This window comes from Chlorocebus sabaeus, chromosome 15, assembly GCF_047675955.1.
Source record: "Chlorocebus sabaeus isolate Y175 chromosome 15, mChlSab1.0.hap1, whole genome shotgun sequence".
In the NCBI taxonomy this organism is placed as follows: Eukaryota; Metazoa; Chordata; class Mammalia; order Primates; family Cercopithecidae; genus Chlorocebus; species Chlorocebus sabaeus.
The window spans coordinates 52,774,261-52,789,939 of NC_132918.1; the positions used below are offsets into that span (position 1 = coordinate 52,774,261).

Consider the following 15,679-nt stretch of genomic DNA (forward strand, 5'->3'; position numbering starts at 1 on the left):
TTTGGTGTACTATTTCGCCTTTCTCTTCCATCAGAGTAACTACCAGTCTTGCCCTGTTTGTTCCAAGATTCCTGCTTGTTGAATAACTATTTCTGAACCTCCATCTTGTTTTTCTGTTTTGTTTTTTAGATGGAGTCTCCCTCTTTTGCCCAGGCTGCAGTGCAGTGGCACGATCTCAGCTCACTGCAACCTCTGCCTCCTGGGTTCAAGCGATTCTCCTGCCTCAGTCTCCCGAGTAGCTGGGATTACAAGCATGTGCCACCACCCCCAGCTAATTTTTGTACTTTTAGCAGAGATGGGGTTTCACCATGTTGGCCAGGCTGGTCTCAAACTCCTGACCTCAAGTGTTCTGCCCGCCTTGGCCTCTCAAAGTGCTGGGATTATAGGCATGAACCACCATGCCTGGCCAGAACCTCCATCTTGTTAATATTACTTTTCTTAATTATAGTCAACGCCTACAAGTGTTATAATGCAGAAAATAAATTCAACACAAATGGGACTACTAAATGCACAATAAACCTGAGTTCATGATTGGGCAGATCAGGGGTATTATGACATAATAAAACTAATTTTATAAGGTTTTCCTCTTCTTCATTAAAGTGTATTTTAGTTTTTCCTATTAAAAAAAGAATACATGCTCAAGTATTTTATAAAATGCAGAAGGGAACCCCCATCCAACCCCTCCCCAAATAACTACCATTAACATTAAACATCAAAAGATGATTTTCCAATGACAGCAGTTATCTCCTTGAAATGACTTATAATCCTGGTTTACAAAATTTAGTCTTAATTTATTCTTTAGTAAAGATAGCCTGAGAATAGTTTACTATTTGTAAGAAAAATTATTTCTTACATTCAGGCAGTTTAGATTGACTTTAAGCTGTAATATCTTTTAAATAAGCTGAATATGCTAGATAGAATAAAAAGAATAACGGGAAATGATAATCACATTTTAAAATGAATGATTTATTTGCACACCCCCGCCCCTATGCAATCAAACAATTCAAAAATACTTTTTAAACCCAACCCACAAATTTCAATGTCAACTACTATAAAAAGTATCTGAGTAAGCTCTAGCTGGACTGGGCAAAGTCTAGGAAAAGAAAATCAATACTAACCTCTTTGCTTGGAGAAAATTCAAGAAGAAGATTACATAGCATGGAAGATGCTACCACTAGGATTTCATCTGGTGCATTTTGTAAAACCTATGGAATTAAAAAAGGATACTATTAATGATTTGGAATGATGAAGTGAGATATAAAATGAGATATAAAATATGAGATATAAAATATAAATAAAAACAAGAACAATAATCTTTCAGCCTGATTCTTCATATTGGAGAGACAGGAAGAATCCACTTGATACTGTGTCAAACTTTTCCTAGTGCTATAATTATGACTGACTAAGGCCCTCAAATCTGTTTTGCTTGAAGAAGCTGCAGCCTCACTGCAGGGAGGAGACAGACATATGTGAAATGCTTGAAGGCCAAGGGACTGTTCTGGAGTAAGTTAGCTCACTCTACTCCATCGGTCAAGCCCCTTATGAGTCCACAGAATGGCCCTACAGCCTGACTTTCTGATTCGTCCTTAGAAGGGCTTGTTTGACCAAAAGCACTGACGGATCAAGCAAGCTACTACTGCACAGGTAGGACAGTGTGGAAGACTGGTTTACATAAAAGGAATCACACAGACCTAGTTCCAATCGGACACCTCCACTAACTAGCCTGAGTCTGTATTTCTTCATCTATAAACTGAGGAAAATAAGATCTCCTTGATAGAACTATTTAGGATTAAATGTGATATAGTGAATAATAAGGGAAGTACTGCAGCAGGGAAATGAAAAACAGACTGTTTGGATACAAATTTGGGCTCAACAACTAAATAGGTACATGAATTCCTCAACTATAAAATGGTATCTGCTTCACAGGATTGTTATGAGAATAAATACATAAAAAGGTTTTAGAATAGTAACTGGCACATAATAATGACTATATAAGTAAGGCTTTGAAAATGGTAATTTAGTACCATAATTTTTGATGCTGTCAGGCACATAACAGGTATACAGTAAACTAACTTCCATGGACTTTCACTGAACTAGAAGGCAACACAGCATGATGATAAATGTTTGTTGCTATTAGCTATTTCTAGAACCTATTCTTTCTAGATTCTAAGAGACAAGCCTTCATAAATACCACCATTTATATGCAATAATCACTTCAACTAAATCCTCTGCATCTGGGATCAGATCAGGCTCAGGCTTAGGATCTCAAAAGGAGTATTAGGGGTTCTAGTTACACAAACCAGAAATGGGTAATCACAAAAAATTTCAAACAGTTAAATATATTATCTGCTTTCCATGGCTAAACCAAGTCTGAAATTCTCAAGTTAAGAAAAAGCGTGAATTATAAAGTAGAAGCAGCTCTCCTAAGATATTGTGTTTTAACTCTCCTATGGACTGTTCATTGATAAAGATCAAATCAAATCTCATATACTATGCATGCTGAGCTCTGTGTCTGTCACAACTTCCCTAAGGCACCATTCACTCTTTCCTTGCCTTGCCCTTCCCATATCTCTCAGGTACACCCCTACCCAAGATTTAAAGTTATCCCAGTCCTTTCAGTCAGAAGTCATTCTATCCTCCTCTGGGGTCCCATTGCCATGGTTTGTGACCTCCCTTAGGATCCTCATGACCATCAACCTATTCAAATTATTTGTGCAGTTATGCCAATCTCCCCTTCTTTTAATAAAGTTTCCTGAAGAAATAATCTATGTATCTACGGTCTAATTTATACTGGCCTGTAGCAACCCAGTGGCACTGCACAAAATGGGTGCTCGATAATTGTTTTTAGATTAAAAGAAATAATCATTTTCCAAAACTATACTACTTAGAAACACTGGTGAAATAAGTCAATGCCTATCAAGTCTTTAAAAAGTTCCTTTGGTTGATATAATTCATTTTTTAAATGTTACTGTTTACAGAAATTTGTTTTTATCAAGTTTTATTAGATAACATTCAAATTAGATAACATCTAATGATAAACTAAAGCAGAAGAGATCCTATAAACTTAAAAACCACTTACCTGGTGCAGTGTAAGGTATGACCTGTGAAATTCAGAAGTTGACATCTAACACTGACAAAACAATTTCACCAAAATAGGAACAAAACATAGTCACAAATAATTTTTTAAATTAAAACCAAATATCTACCTTCTTGCAGTTTGTTAACCAACTGTTAAAAACATGGAAAAGCAAATGGGAAAAATCAACAGCTATGCAAACAGCCTCTGGACTAGAGACCAAAAAGTATCTGAAGCAAATCATTTGTTTACCTCCAAGCTTTTAATATTATAATTTAAACATACAGCAATATTGTAATTTGAGAGTAATTATATCCACATGTACCCAAGTATATAAACCCTTCTAGAATGCTCATCAGACCTTTTCATAGAAAGAACTAAAGAGAAACCATGTTACTCCATTTCTGATTTGTATGACAGAGGGCTACTGAGCTGAGCAAGCAGGGAAAATGGCTCTGGATGAAAAGGTAGTTATTTGGGGAAGCAGAGAGCACTTAAAAATTCCTGAATGGATAATCAATAAATCAAGATCAAGCTGCTATGAAAAAGGTGCAATCTAAGAATAATAAAGAGTGGGAATAGTAAACGAAAATACCACTTAACTGAGGACAGCCTTACAAAATCCAGAAATATCAAATCTGGCCCCAATGGTTTTGGATAAGGGATGGTGGACCTGAAAAAACTGTTGCTGGTAGGAGCTGACACACTCCATGAGCAAGTGTGTCCCAAGCACAGAAAGGCACTGATATTGTAGCTGGAGAGTAGGATGTAGGTAAATAACCATTCTGAGATTTGGGGCTCTTAATGAGGTTCAGGAAGCAAAAGGATATCAGAGAATGAGGAGTATTCAGAAGAGATGACATATGTCTAATAGGGTGAAAAAGAGTGAAACTCAGGAAGATGTGCCAATGGATGAAAATGGGTCAAGTTCAATGTTACATGCTGCTTAGGCAGGCCCACTGAAAAGAAGTTGTTAAAGAAATGTACTGTTCTGCTAGGCCTCATAAGACTATATTGTGACACTTGTTCAGACTAGAAAACTCTTGGTGTCCCCCTGACAGTTCCTGAGTAGTGAATCATACACCCAGTCTATCATTCCTTCCACTGAAGTATCTCCAGGGTTTATATAGTCTTCCCTAAGCCACTCCTACTGCTTTATTCCACAACCTTAACATGTAAATCATACACTCTGTCATTAGATGAACCTCCCCAATGGAAGAACCACTTGGCATGTCAATTCCCAAGGCCACTGGCATTGGTCTAACTCTTCCACTTCGTCCTTTCCTGTCCACTGGTATGTCTCATTATACCCCACTCCTCCACTAGAGTCATAAAGGTATACTTGCTGTTCCCTACACATACCATACACAATGTTTCTCCTCATGCTATTCTGCACCCCAGAAAATCCTCCTGTTTTCCTCTTGCTTTCAAAGCCCACTTTATATTCTTCCTGCCTGAATGGTCTCTTGCCTATTTCTGCCACATTGATGCCCCCACCCCCTGAACCTAAAGCTTTAAGCCAAGAGTAAGAGAACTGTGGTAAAATGTTTTTGGTAGCTCACTGTACTTGAAGGCTTTGCTTAGTATATAGTAGGTATGCAAAAACAAAACAAAACTAAAAAAATGACTAATATACCTTGACTAAATGCAAGGTATATGATCACTTAAGAAAAAAAAATGATAGACCAAAGACCAAGCAGACCTATGGTTTTGTAATATATCAGGGAGATAACATTATTAGCAGCCACTTGATGTATGCTCTAAGTCTTGATTCAGATTCATTTGCCCTGAACCCTTTTTTGTGGGGATAAAAGTGGCCTGAAGAGAAGACCTAACACCAAAAATGTTATGTTAAAAAATATCCAGGGGCCAGGCATGGTGGTTGATACCTATAATCCTAGCCAACACTTTGGGAGGCCAAGGCAGGATCACTTGAGCTCAGGAGTTCAAGACTAGCCTGGGCAACTTAGCGAGACCTTGTCTCAAAAAAATCAAAAAAATTAGCCAGGCATAGTGGCATATGCCTGTAGTCCCAGTTACTTGGGAGGCCAAGGTGGGAGAATCACTTGGGCCGGGGGGCACAAGACTGCAGTGAGCCATGATTGAGCCATTGTACTCTAGCCTGTGTGACACAGTGAGACCCTGTGTCTATTTAAAAAGAAACAAACAAACAAACAAAAATCCAGGGATTGCCGAAAGACTAAGAACATTTCATCTTTGTAAATGGCAGATTCCTTTGCTTTTCAGAACCAAAAATTACAAGGATAATTTTGAATATAAGGTTAAGGTGTAATATTAAACAAATAGGGAGATCAGATAAGTAACTAAAGCTTAGTTAATAAAAGAAAATCAGACCTCCCTGGGCGCAGTGGTTCATGCCTGTAATCCCAGCACTTTGGGAGGCCGAGGCGGGCAGATCATGTGGTCAGGAGCTCAAGGCCAGCCTGACCAGTACGGTGAAACCCCGTCTCTACTAAAAATACAAAAATTAGCCCAGCGTGGTGGTGCGTGCCTATAGTCCCAGCTACTTGAGAGGCTGAGGCAGGAGAATCGCTTGAACCAGGGAGGTGGAGGTTGCAGTGAGCCAAGATCGTGCCACTGCACTCCAGCCTAGGTGACAGACCTAGACTACACCTCAAAAAAAAAAAAAAAAAAAAAAGAAAAGAAAATCAGGCCTGTAGTTCCCCCTCACACATGAAGCATTTGTAGATGCTTAGAACATCAGATTTGAGGAGATAAGTGTTCAAAATGCTCTACACAAAAATCAGACATACTCCTAGACCAGGGTGTAGTGTTCGCTGACTCGGCTCACTCTAGGGTCTGTGGGTACCATTGTTACTGGCTGACCCTTTCTTCTTACCTTCATTAAAGGTTTCCATACAGCGTGATCCTGGAAACTGGTTCGAAGCTGCTGCACAGATCTGGATAAACTGTGCAAACATCTACAAAGAATAATCAAAATTAGCTTTACCAGAAACTAAAACTTCTACTTTTCAAACAAACTGGCTGGCATTTTACAATGACTAATATACACTTCAAGCATAGCTACATTGTTAAGTGAACTACATCAGACCACTGCATGGGGTTTGGAGGCTAGGTTCTCTGTTAGACAATGTTATACACTTTATGAATTCACCAGAGCAGATTTTTGAGGAACATTTGTAGTCTGCGTTTACTCAGTGAAGGACCAGAAAGGAAACAGATTAAATACATGGCAAAAGGTTTTTATTCAGACCATTTAAAGCTCATACCTGACGGCAGCTAACCGCACCTTGACACTAGACTCAGACAAGCCAGTCACAATTCGGTCCATCATATTTTCAGTCTCAATGATCTGGAGAAAAAGGTTAATGCTGCATAAATAACAACATGAAAGTGACAAACTTCACTGCTTGTAAACGCAAGTATCTTAACATCCATTAAAAGTTTAATGTTTTTGGCAAGAGTGTTTACCTCTCGAACAATCATCTTGCGGTGGGGGCAGGCAGCTCATCAGAAAGGTAGGTCTAGCCCACTAAGGACCTGCCAGGCTGAATGACAGGTGTAAGGGGCAGATTATGTTTGTTTATTTTTAAAGACATTTAAAACAAAAATTAAACCGTGTAAGTACCGCAGAGGTGTTGTGTAAACAATCTTGAGAAAAAGGAAAAGAAATAAATGAACTCTCATTGGGCAGGTTCCTTCCAGTGAGGTTCTAAAGAAATCACAGTCCATGCTCAGCCCTCATGAAACGAAACCTGGGCTTCTGACAGAGCCACCTTGTGGCTACTTTCTTACCAACCGACTGAAACTTTTAGAAAAGTAACCCTTGCCATCTTTCACTATAGCACTAAGTGCTGCTACATATAATCACTATAATCATGAAGCTTTATTGTTTCAACTTAAAATTAAGATAACCTGCAATTTTCCTTCATCAAACAATGTCTAGATACAAAATAGTGTGTGAAGGAAACTGAATTTGACTTGTGTGGGCCTACTGAAAAACAGCCTTTTCATATTAGGATAAAGTACTCATGACATCACAACACAAATACTAACAAACACATTTGTTGAGTTCTTCTATGTGCCAAGCATTGTGCTAAGCATGTTATATTACCCAATTTAACCCTCACTCTTCTGAAGGCATTACTCTAGATAACAGAGCTTTCCTGTAATCACAGAGCTGAGATACGTACCCAGGCATGCGACTCCAGAGTCCATATGCTCAGCCACACTTGTAATATAGCCCTGGTTTAAAGCAGTCCTCTTGTACTCACCAGGTAGTTCCCAATATGGGCAACTCATTAATGGGAGTCATTACTCTTACCTGGGAGAATACCTAGACCAATAGATCTTAACCGTGGTTGGCCTTGTAGAAGAATTACCTGGGGAGAATTTTTTTTTTTTTTTTTTAAATCCTTATGTCCAGGACATACAGCAGACCAATTAAATTAGATTCTCCAGGGTCAGGGCTGGGCATCTAATTTTTTTTTTTTTTTTTTTTAAATCTCCTCAGGTGAGTCCAGTACACAGCCAAGGTTGAAGATCACTGACCTAGACTAAAATGAGAGGATTCAGAAGGCTGACCTTAGAATATGAGAGAGTAGGAAACCTCAGGATGTGTCAGCCCAAGCAGGAAGGGAAGAAAATATTGTTGAAATTAAAAATGATCAGGGAAAATACCATCTATTAAGAACAGGGGGCTGGGCGCGGTGGCTCAAGCCTGTAATCCCAGCACTTTGGGAGGCCGAGACGGGCAGATCACGAGGTCAGGAGATCGAAACCATCCTGGCTAACACAGTGAAACCCCGTCTCTACTAAAAGATACAAAAAACTAGCCGGGCGAGGTGGCGGGCGCCTGTAGTCCCAGCTACTCGGGAGGCCGAGGCAGGAGAATGGCGTAAACCCAGGAGGCGGAGCTTGCAGTGAACTGAGATCTGGCCACTGCACCCCAGCCTGGGCGACAGAGCGAGACTCCGTCTCAAAAAAAAAAAAAAAAAGGAACAGGGAACCACATTTTTAGCTGTAGGTTAGGAATGGTAATTTTTATCTGGTGTTTTAGTTTCCAAAACATTTACATATTGATCTACTCCTCACCCCAGACCAAACCTAATTCCATTCTTACTGATATGCACAACCACTCTGTCCTCATTGTCACCTCACCCTAAACTCCTCCCTTTCTCAGTCTACCTACTCTTTGTGACTCTTCTATACCTTTCCCCCCTGGCATGGATGTCCTGCTCAGACACTCCACTTAGAAGACAGATTCCCTTTTTCACTGTCCTCCCACCACTCATTACTCCTGCTCCAGATCCCAACTGCTGATGTTGCTCTAGAAAAACCACCAAATATGGCTGTTCTTTCCGTGTAAGCTATTCCACCTCAGCAGCACCCTCACTGCTGGTGACCAGCCTTGTAACCCCCTGGAGATGCCCATATTCCCTACAGTAGCTACCTCTTACTTCAAATTCTTCCTGCCTCCCTCATGCTCGCAGCCACTCTGTGCCCACCTCATATCTTCGTAGGGACCTTGTTTTATTTTGGGGACACACATTACAACTTCCCACTTTTGACGAAAGGTCTCCATGCTTTTGCTGTTTTCTCTACTCTTGTCAAGGTTGGGTACTTCAAGCTCAAAGCCCTTCTACCTTGATCCAAAAATTACCATTCTATAACATTCTCACATCTCTACTCTGCCCTACCTCTCACTTTCAATCCTGTTTAAAAGGCATAAATGCCCAAACTTTAATCTCTTGAAGCTAGTCCTCTCCCCACTTCCCATCTTTAAATGGACATATATCCAATAAAGGCTTTGTCCATCTCCATCTCTTACTCCACATATATATAACAATGCTGTGACTTCAAAACCAACTCAGTATGGGAAATTTTCTAAAGTTCTGTTCTAGAGTTCTTTCCTGACCTCTAGTCCCATACTTCTGATTGCCTAATAAATATGACATGGATGTTCAGTGGAACTTCCGAACTATTATGTCTCATACTGAATTTGTCCTCCCACCCGCTAGCCTTGGCTAAACCTGCTTGTTTCCTGTGTCTTTCTGTTTTTGCAAATGGTATTTTAACATTCTCCTAGCCACCCAGGCCCTACATTTGTGCTAATTTTGACCCCAACTCTTCTTACCTTACCACAAAAAACCAAAGCAAATTACTTAGCACTATACCTTATATTCATTCCTTTCGCACTCCACTAAACTAGTTGGGACCTTATTACTATTTCCTTGGTGGTCACAGTAGTGTGTTTTCCAAATTACCTAATCCTCTGTGCTACAGCAACCATCAAAGACTGGCTGGGTTACTTCAGTCATGCACTAGTCACTATTCTTGAAACAGACAAGGCCAAATGAGTACCTTCAGTATGGGAAGGAAACAAAAGCCTAGGGCAAAAGTTTCAGGCAGTGGAGGACTAGATGCTTATGCCTGAAAGATCCTTCTGCCTTGGGAAATTATTTTTACTTAAGAATGAGAAGTGATAACTTGGGAGAAACAACTACCTGTACTGGATACACTTACGTCATCAGATAATGTGGTGGTGGTAGAAGTACGGATGGATTGAACACATGGTTACTCCCCAGAAAGAACTGAGAAATACTATTAGCATTGCCTCCAGATGCTTGCCCCAGGTGTGGTCAAGACTTGAAAGAGGTTTCTAGATAAGGTTTCCTGGCTACATTCAACCAAAGATGTAAATCTACCAAAGAACCAGAATGGTGTAGCAATCGTAGGTATTTAATAAAGTATTATCTCAGTATAGCCAAACTGCTAAGCGCCAAGAAAAAGCCTAATTCCACACAAAAGATGGGACAGAAAAATCTACAAGCTTAATATGGGCTAAAGTCCAGACTGTAGCCTCTTACCAAAGTTTGGAAGGCTGATATGAAAGGACCTGTGGAAAGGGTGATGATCAGAAATAAAATGAGTAGATAGCCAGCTTAGTGGGTGAAGCAGGGGAAATGGAATGTTATGGAGTGGATTGGCTGTATAATCTTAGGCAATTTACTTTATCTCTCTGGGCCTTCAGTAAAATGAGATACAGTAATGATTATTTTATCTCCAATCTTTTATAATCAGCAGGTGAACAAGGATCATGTTAGTCAGTCTGGGCAAAACTACCATGTTGTTTAGAAGGAACATGGGAAGAAGGTGGGTGAGGAGAGGCTGGAGAATGGTTCAGGTCTAGTCAGAGTGCTAAAGGAGAAGGCAAGGAAAGGCAAACGGCACAGCTCCTACTTGCATTTCTATAATTATGTATTCAGCAAACATCTCAGTGCCCAGAGAGTGCCAGGTATGATTCTGAAACTCAAAGACAAAATAGTGAGGAAGAGAAAGCCCTTGCTTCTACCAAACTCACAGTATTGAATAAGCAAGCACAATTAAATGTTTCAGTGCTATGGTGCTTGGTTTCATGGTAGAAAGAACACCTTGGGAATGACGGGGATCATGGGGCCACACACTGAAACAAGCATCTACAAAGGGAAGGTAGGAAGACATCCTTTCTCAAGAACAGGAACTTTACGATCTAGGACAGTGGAAAAACATTAGGGCTCAACCACTGTAACATTAAGAGAGTAGCTTTATACTTTCTTTTAAAGTTTCTAGGGGTATATGGTCCCTGACACTTTGGAGACAGAGTATAGCTATAAGGTGGCTGGTAAATGCTTTCCAAGTCAGGACATAAAACTATCTGGAGGTGTCTTCCCTTCAGGCACAAGATGACCCTTCTTAGATCATAGTCTATCAGAATGTCAGAAGAAGGCCTGAATCTGTAACTGAACTTGTAGTGGAGAGAATTCAGTAACCTTGCTAGGGTTCTAGAAAGCAGGCTTGAATCTCTGGTCCACCTTCTCCATCAAGATATCAGTCTGGGAGTGAGAGTGAAAAACAATACAAAATTAGAATGTAAACTTTGAATTCCAAAAGGGTATGCACGATATGATCTAACCAAGTTTTGTAAGCTTGAGGGCATGCAGACCATCTGTGTATGGACACAAAGGGCATTATAGTGAATACAATGACAAAAATGAGGACAAAAATGTGATCACAAGACAGGAAAAGCTTTGGAATCCAGTCCAGAGAAAAAATTTTCAGGTCAGGAGGGAAGGAGCTGGTAGTGGCTGCTGCCACAGCCCTCTGACCCATATGAAAGTTTAGCAGTGCACCAGACAGCTTTTCAAACATGGGGCTGGAAAGCCAAGAGCAGTAAAACAAGTTCTCCATGGTGCCTTTTAACGACCCCAGTACCGTGCTCCACAGCCTTGATATGATGGAGGGTGCCAAGTCCTAGCACCCTGCAAAGGCATCTTAGGGTCCTTCCAGGATGTAAGAGCAATGCCAAGTAAAGGTGAAAGTTGTTCTCCCTCATGGTTCTTGTTGGAGACTCCTCGGCCATAGCTCAGCAAATATGCCCTGTGGCATAGCTGGTTGGATCTGCTAAAAAAGAAAAAGAGACAGTGCCCTCTGTTACACAGACACTGTGCCCAGCCAGAAGGGGTACTTGTAGTAGACTGAATCCTCAGAGTGAAGGAGGCCATCTTTCTTTCTAGGCTTTTCTAGGGGCCTGGGCTGTAAACTACAGAACTAAGTCACACAAAAAATGTTGCATCCTCAACTGACTGTTTTAGGTCAATGGACTAGGTATTGTATACCTCCCTGCTGGTGTCTTTAGTTTTTATGCCACACTTTTGCCAAACTGTCTCTTGCGTTGCTGCACTTGCAGGAGTGGATAAGGATCTATTAGAACAGGATCTGAGCCCCCTGTAATTAGGACAAGACTTTCATGACCAGTGGGAAAGAGGGGCACTCAGTCCAGAGGATCATGGGGAAAATGCAGAATCCAGATAATACTAAGGTGGTGGTTTATGGAATACACAGCAACTCCAACAACTTGAAAATCGGCCTTTGGCTACAAGGGAACTTCCCGGCCCTCCATGAGCTCTAGCAGATCCAAAATTTAATTGTGGCCAGGACATAAACCATCTTTTCCTCTGAGCACATAAAGAACTAAAAGAGTCAGAGACATGGTATTTGAAAAAACAAGACAAACTATTCTTCCAGCTTTATCCATGATGAAACATTCTTCAGATACTAGGAAAACTTTAGCTTGGCCTTTAGCTTCAACTGTGTTGAAACCAGGTCAAGCAAAATATGTGGAAACTGAAACCGGGTAGATTCTTGGTGGTGTCAGCAAACTTCTCAGACAATTCAAAGTGAGTGGGTTGTAGGGGTGTCAAGGCAGTGGGCGGCAAAGTGGGCTCTCTCTTAACATCAATCACTTATGTGAATGTGCACAATAGCCAGGCAAATACAACTTAATTCCAAATAGGCTTTTGTGAAAGTTTCCAGAGCAAGTTTTAATGGATTATGAGTAATAACAAGACAAAACTGGCCAGAAAGAATAAGGACTTGCAATTAAACTCTCAAAGTCACCAGTCGCAGACATTTGAGATCTAAGTGGATAAGGTATCAAATCCAGACTCTAGTTAAAGCAGGAGGGATTCAGCAGCCAAGCAGGGTGCAGCACAAGGAGGTCAGGGAGAAAGAGTAGGTCTGGCAAGGAAAAAGGATGTATAACAGAGACTGGACCTGCTGGGTGTGGATGGCAATAAAGACAAGTCCCAGGGCGCACACTTGAGTCTTTCCTAGCAGGACCATTTATTTAAGGTCTAGAGTTCCTCACTTAATTTTTTTTGTTTTTTTAAGGAAACGAGCACTATAAACCCAAGATCTCATGTCAGCGCCATCAAGACACTAGTTTTGGAAATGGGGTAGAGACTAGGGAGGAAAAAGAAGTGCCATGAGGTAAGAAGGCAGATACTAGAATGAAATAGGCATGTACAACCAGCTTATCTGGGTAGACTGAGTAGAACCAGCAAGAGTCAGGGGAGAGATCCATTCCCCCAAATGGAAAACCAATCTTTCACTAGGTTTTAGGAAGTGACCATGTCATTTCATAAGATGACCACAGGATAAAGACATGATGCCATATACATCATGCAAATGCTTGAGCACCTAATGTGTATTATTCCTGAGTATATTCTCCTATCATTTCTCCTTTATTAAAACAAAGCAAAGCAAAACAAAAACAAAAACAAACCGAAGACTAAAAAACAAACGCAAATCCAAAATCTCCAACAGTACATGGTCTTCCACGAATCAAGTAAGGGCAGCTGCAGTGCTTGCTCCTAAATCATTTCAACTGAAAAACCAATTCTCTTACTGCATTCTCTTAATGCAGTGGACATAACTATCTGACAGAACTAAACACATTTGTGCCTATTCATTTTTAGGCTAAATAATGTTAATATCTGAAGAGGTCTTAGGAATAGTCTTATCTGAGGTCTCTGAAGTTCAGAAAGATTAAGTCACTGGCCCAGGTTCTTCAGGCAAACTGCAGCAGAGCAGCCAGAGCACCCTTCCCCACCCCCCAGTTTTCTTACTTCCAGACAATTCAAACAAGCAAACTTCTCAGACAATTCAAAGTGGGTGGGTTGTAGGGGTGTCAAGGCAGTGGGTGGCAAAGTGGGCTCTCTCTTAACATCAATCACTTATGTGAATGTGCACAATAGCCAGGCAAATACAACTTAATTCCAAATAGGCTTTTGTGAAAGTTTCCAGGTTCAGTTTTCCAGTATGAGGGCCTTTCTATTCACTATGTTGTAAGGATGAGATTTTTTGCTTAGCCTTAATAACTAAATTGAGATCTGACTTTGAAAACAGGGAAAGAGGAAAAGAACTATAAAAAGTTATCATTGCTGTAGAAACCACAGACTATATATTGACATCTTGGGCCAATAAACATTAGTGTACTATACTTGGCAAGAGAGGGCATCATTAATAAACTGAACAAGAAGGAAAAAAAGACATACTTTACAGGACCTCCTAGAGAGAAAATGACAAATCAATGATTCAGCTTTGGTTGGGGGTACAAATGGCAAAGATCAGAGAGGATGCCAGTCAGTGAAAAGATAAGCCAAGAAAAACCAGGAAGAAACCACAGAGTTCCACTGACATTTCAACTCATTTGACCTCCACTTTAGAATCAGGACCTAGCTTTAGCAGATAGTAACCAAAGGGAACTAACATTCTACTGTCCTTAGCCACAAGTTCCATCCATCTGTTGTGAATAAAAACTGTAGGATTTCCCATCCATACCCTGTTATGTAATATCTGTGCCACTGCTCCAATGTAAGATGTTCAGACATTTTCCTCTAGCAAATAATTTTAAAGTAAAAGGCAGTTTTGTTTTGTTTCTTTCTTCCCTTTTTTTTTTTTTTTTTGAGACGGAGTCTCACTCTGTCGCCCAGGCGAGATCTAGGCTCACTGCAACCTCTGCTTCCTGGGTTCGAGCGATTCTCCCACCTCTGCCTCCTGAGTAGCTGAGATTATAAGCACATGCCACCACGCCCAGCTACTTTTTGCATTTTTAGTAGAGATGGGGTTTTACCATGTTGTCCAGGCTGGTCTTGAACTCCTGACCTCAAGGGATCTACCCACCTCAGCTTCCCAAAGTGCTGGGATTATAGGCTTGAGCCACCGCACCCGGCCTTTTTTTCTAAATGAGAAAAAGCTGTTCAGCTTCTCTTAGAACAGATCACTGATGAATATATCATATTCTGGGGTCTCAGTAAACACTTGACAAAGTATTTCTTCCCTCCTCTCACTCTTTCATTGCTATCCACTCCCACATTCATACCAAATTTCTCTAACTCCATGATTTTGAGTCCACAGAACAATGTTTGGGAGGCATGGGGTGGGAGGAAATAGTCTATCTTTTCTCAGCTGGAGACCTAAAAACTCCACCGTCTAAGAGATGGTCTGTAGGGCCTCTTTTTGTTCCTTTCTCTTGAAGGTACTGAATTAAATCCGCATCTAGCCTCTCCTGTAGGCCTGCCTGCCTGCCTGGGAGCTGGGAACTGTATCACTACACTTTAGGGGTAGAAGATAAAGAAAACGGGTACATATTGTGGGTCCATTCTTAAGTTTCTATATTTCATTTTTGCTTTTAAGCCTCATGATATTTTGTCATTTACACCTTTTTGTTTTCTTACTAGCTGGGAAAGTCATTTATGTTAAATGTTCAGAAGAAACATTAGAAGAAAATTCTGAACTTCCCTACACTTTGCGGAAAAGTGGGAGTTTTCTCGAGTCGACTTTTCCTTTCCCCAAAACCAAAGGTATAAACATATTACATCAGAAATACTTACACCGTAGAAAAACAGATCAATACTTCTATCAAAAAATATTTCTCTATGAGTTCAATTTCATAATCATTAGCTTAATGGCAGAATACAGCCTAAACAGCCACTGAATTACACTCTTTTAACATATAAATAAAACCATTATAAATTATGATGTAAATAACTGAGACTTCCATCTGTCTCCTCCTGTTTGCCATCCTGGGGACATGAACGATTCACTGCCCAGGAATTGTGCAGCACAATGCCTGTTCAGTCCCTATTCCTCTATATACACAGTCATGCACCCTCATAGTTTTTATTACCCTACAGGTTAGCTGCCTAAATGTTCAGGTCCAGACATACACAAATTACTCAATAGATACAGTATAATATGCCGGGTACTGCTTTTACTTAGCTTACATTCCAGTGACAA

At 40.5% G+C, this 15,679-nt stretch overlaps 1 protein-coding gene across 7 annotated transcripts in view; it reads right to left on the reverse strand.

Annotated features, from left to right (window-relative positions):
* ARMC8 (armadillo repeat containing 8) overlaps positions 1-15,679 on the reverse strand; it is a 110,358-nt gene that overhangs the window by 29,561 nt on the left and 65,118 nt on the right. For all 7 annotated transcript variants that reach the window (XM_008008981.3, XM_008008979.3, XM_008008985.3 and 4 more), the window contains 3 exons: positions 6,328-6,410; positions 5,937-6,018; positions 1,119-1,205 (listed from right to left, as the gene is read on the reverse strand). In XM_008008981.3, coding sequence (XP_008007172.1) covers positions 1,119-1,205; positions 5,937-6,018; positions 6,328-6,410 — 252 coding nt within the window. The remainder of the gene's footprint in view (positions 1-1,118; positions 1,206-5,936; positions 6,019-6,327; positions 6,411-15,679) is intronic.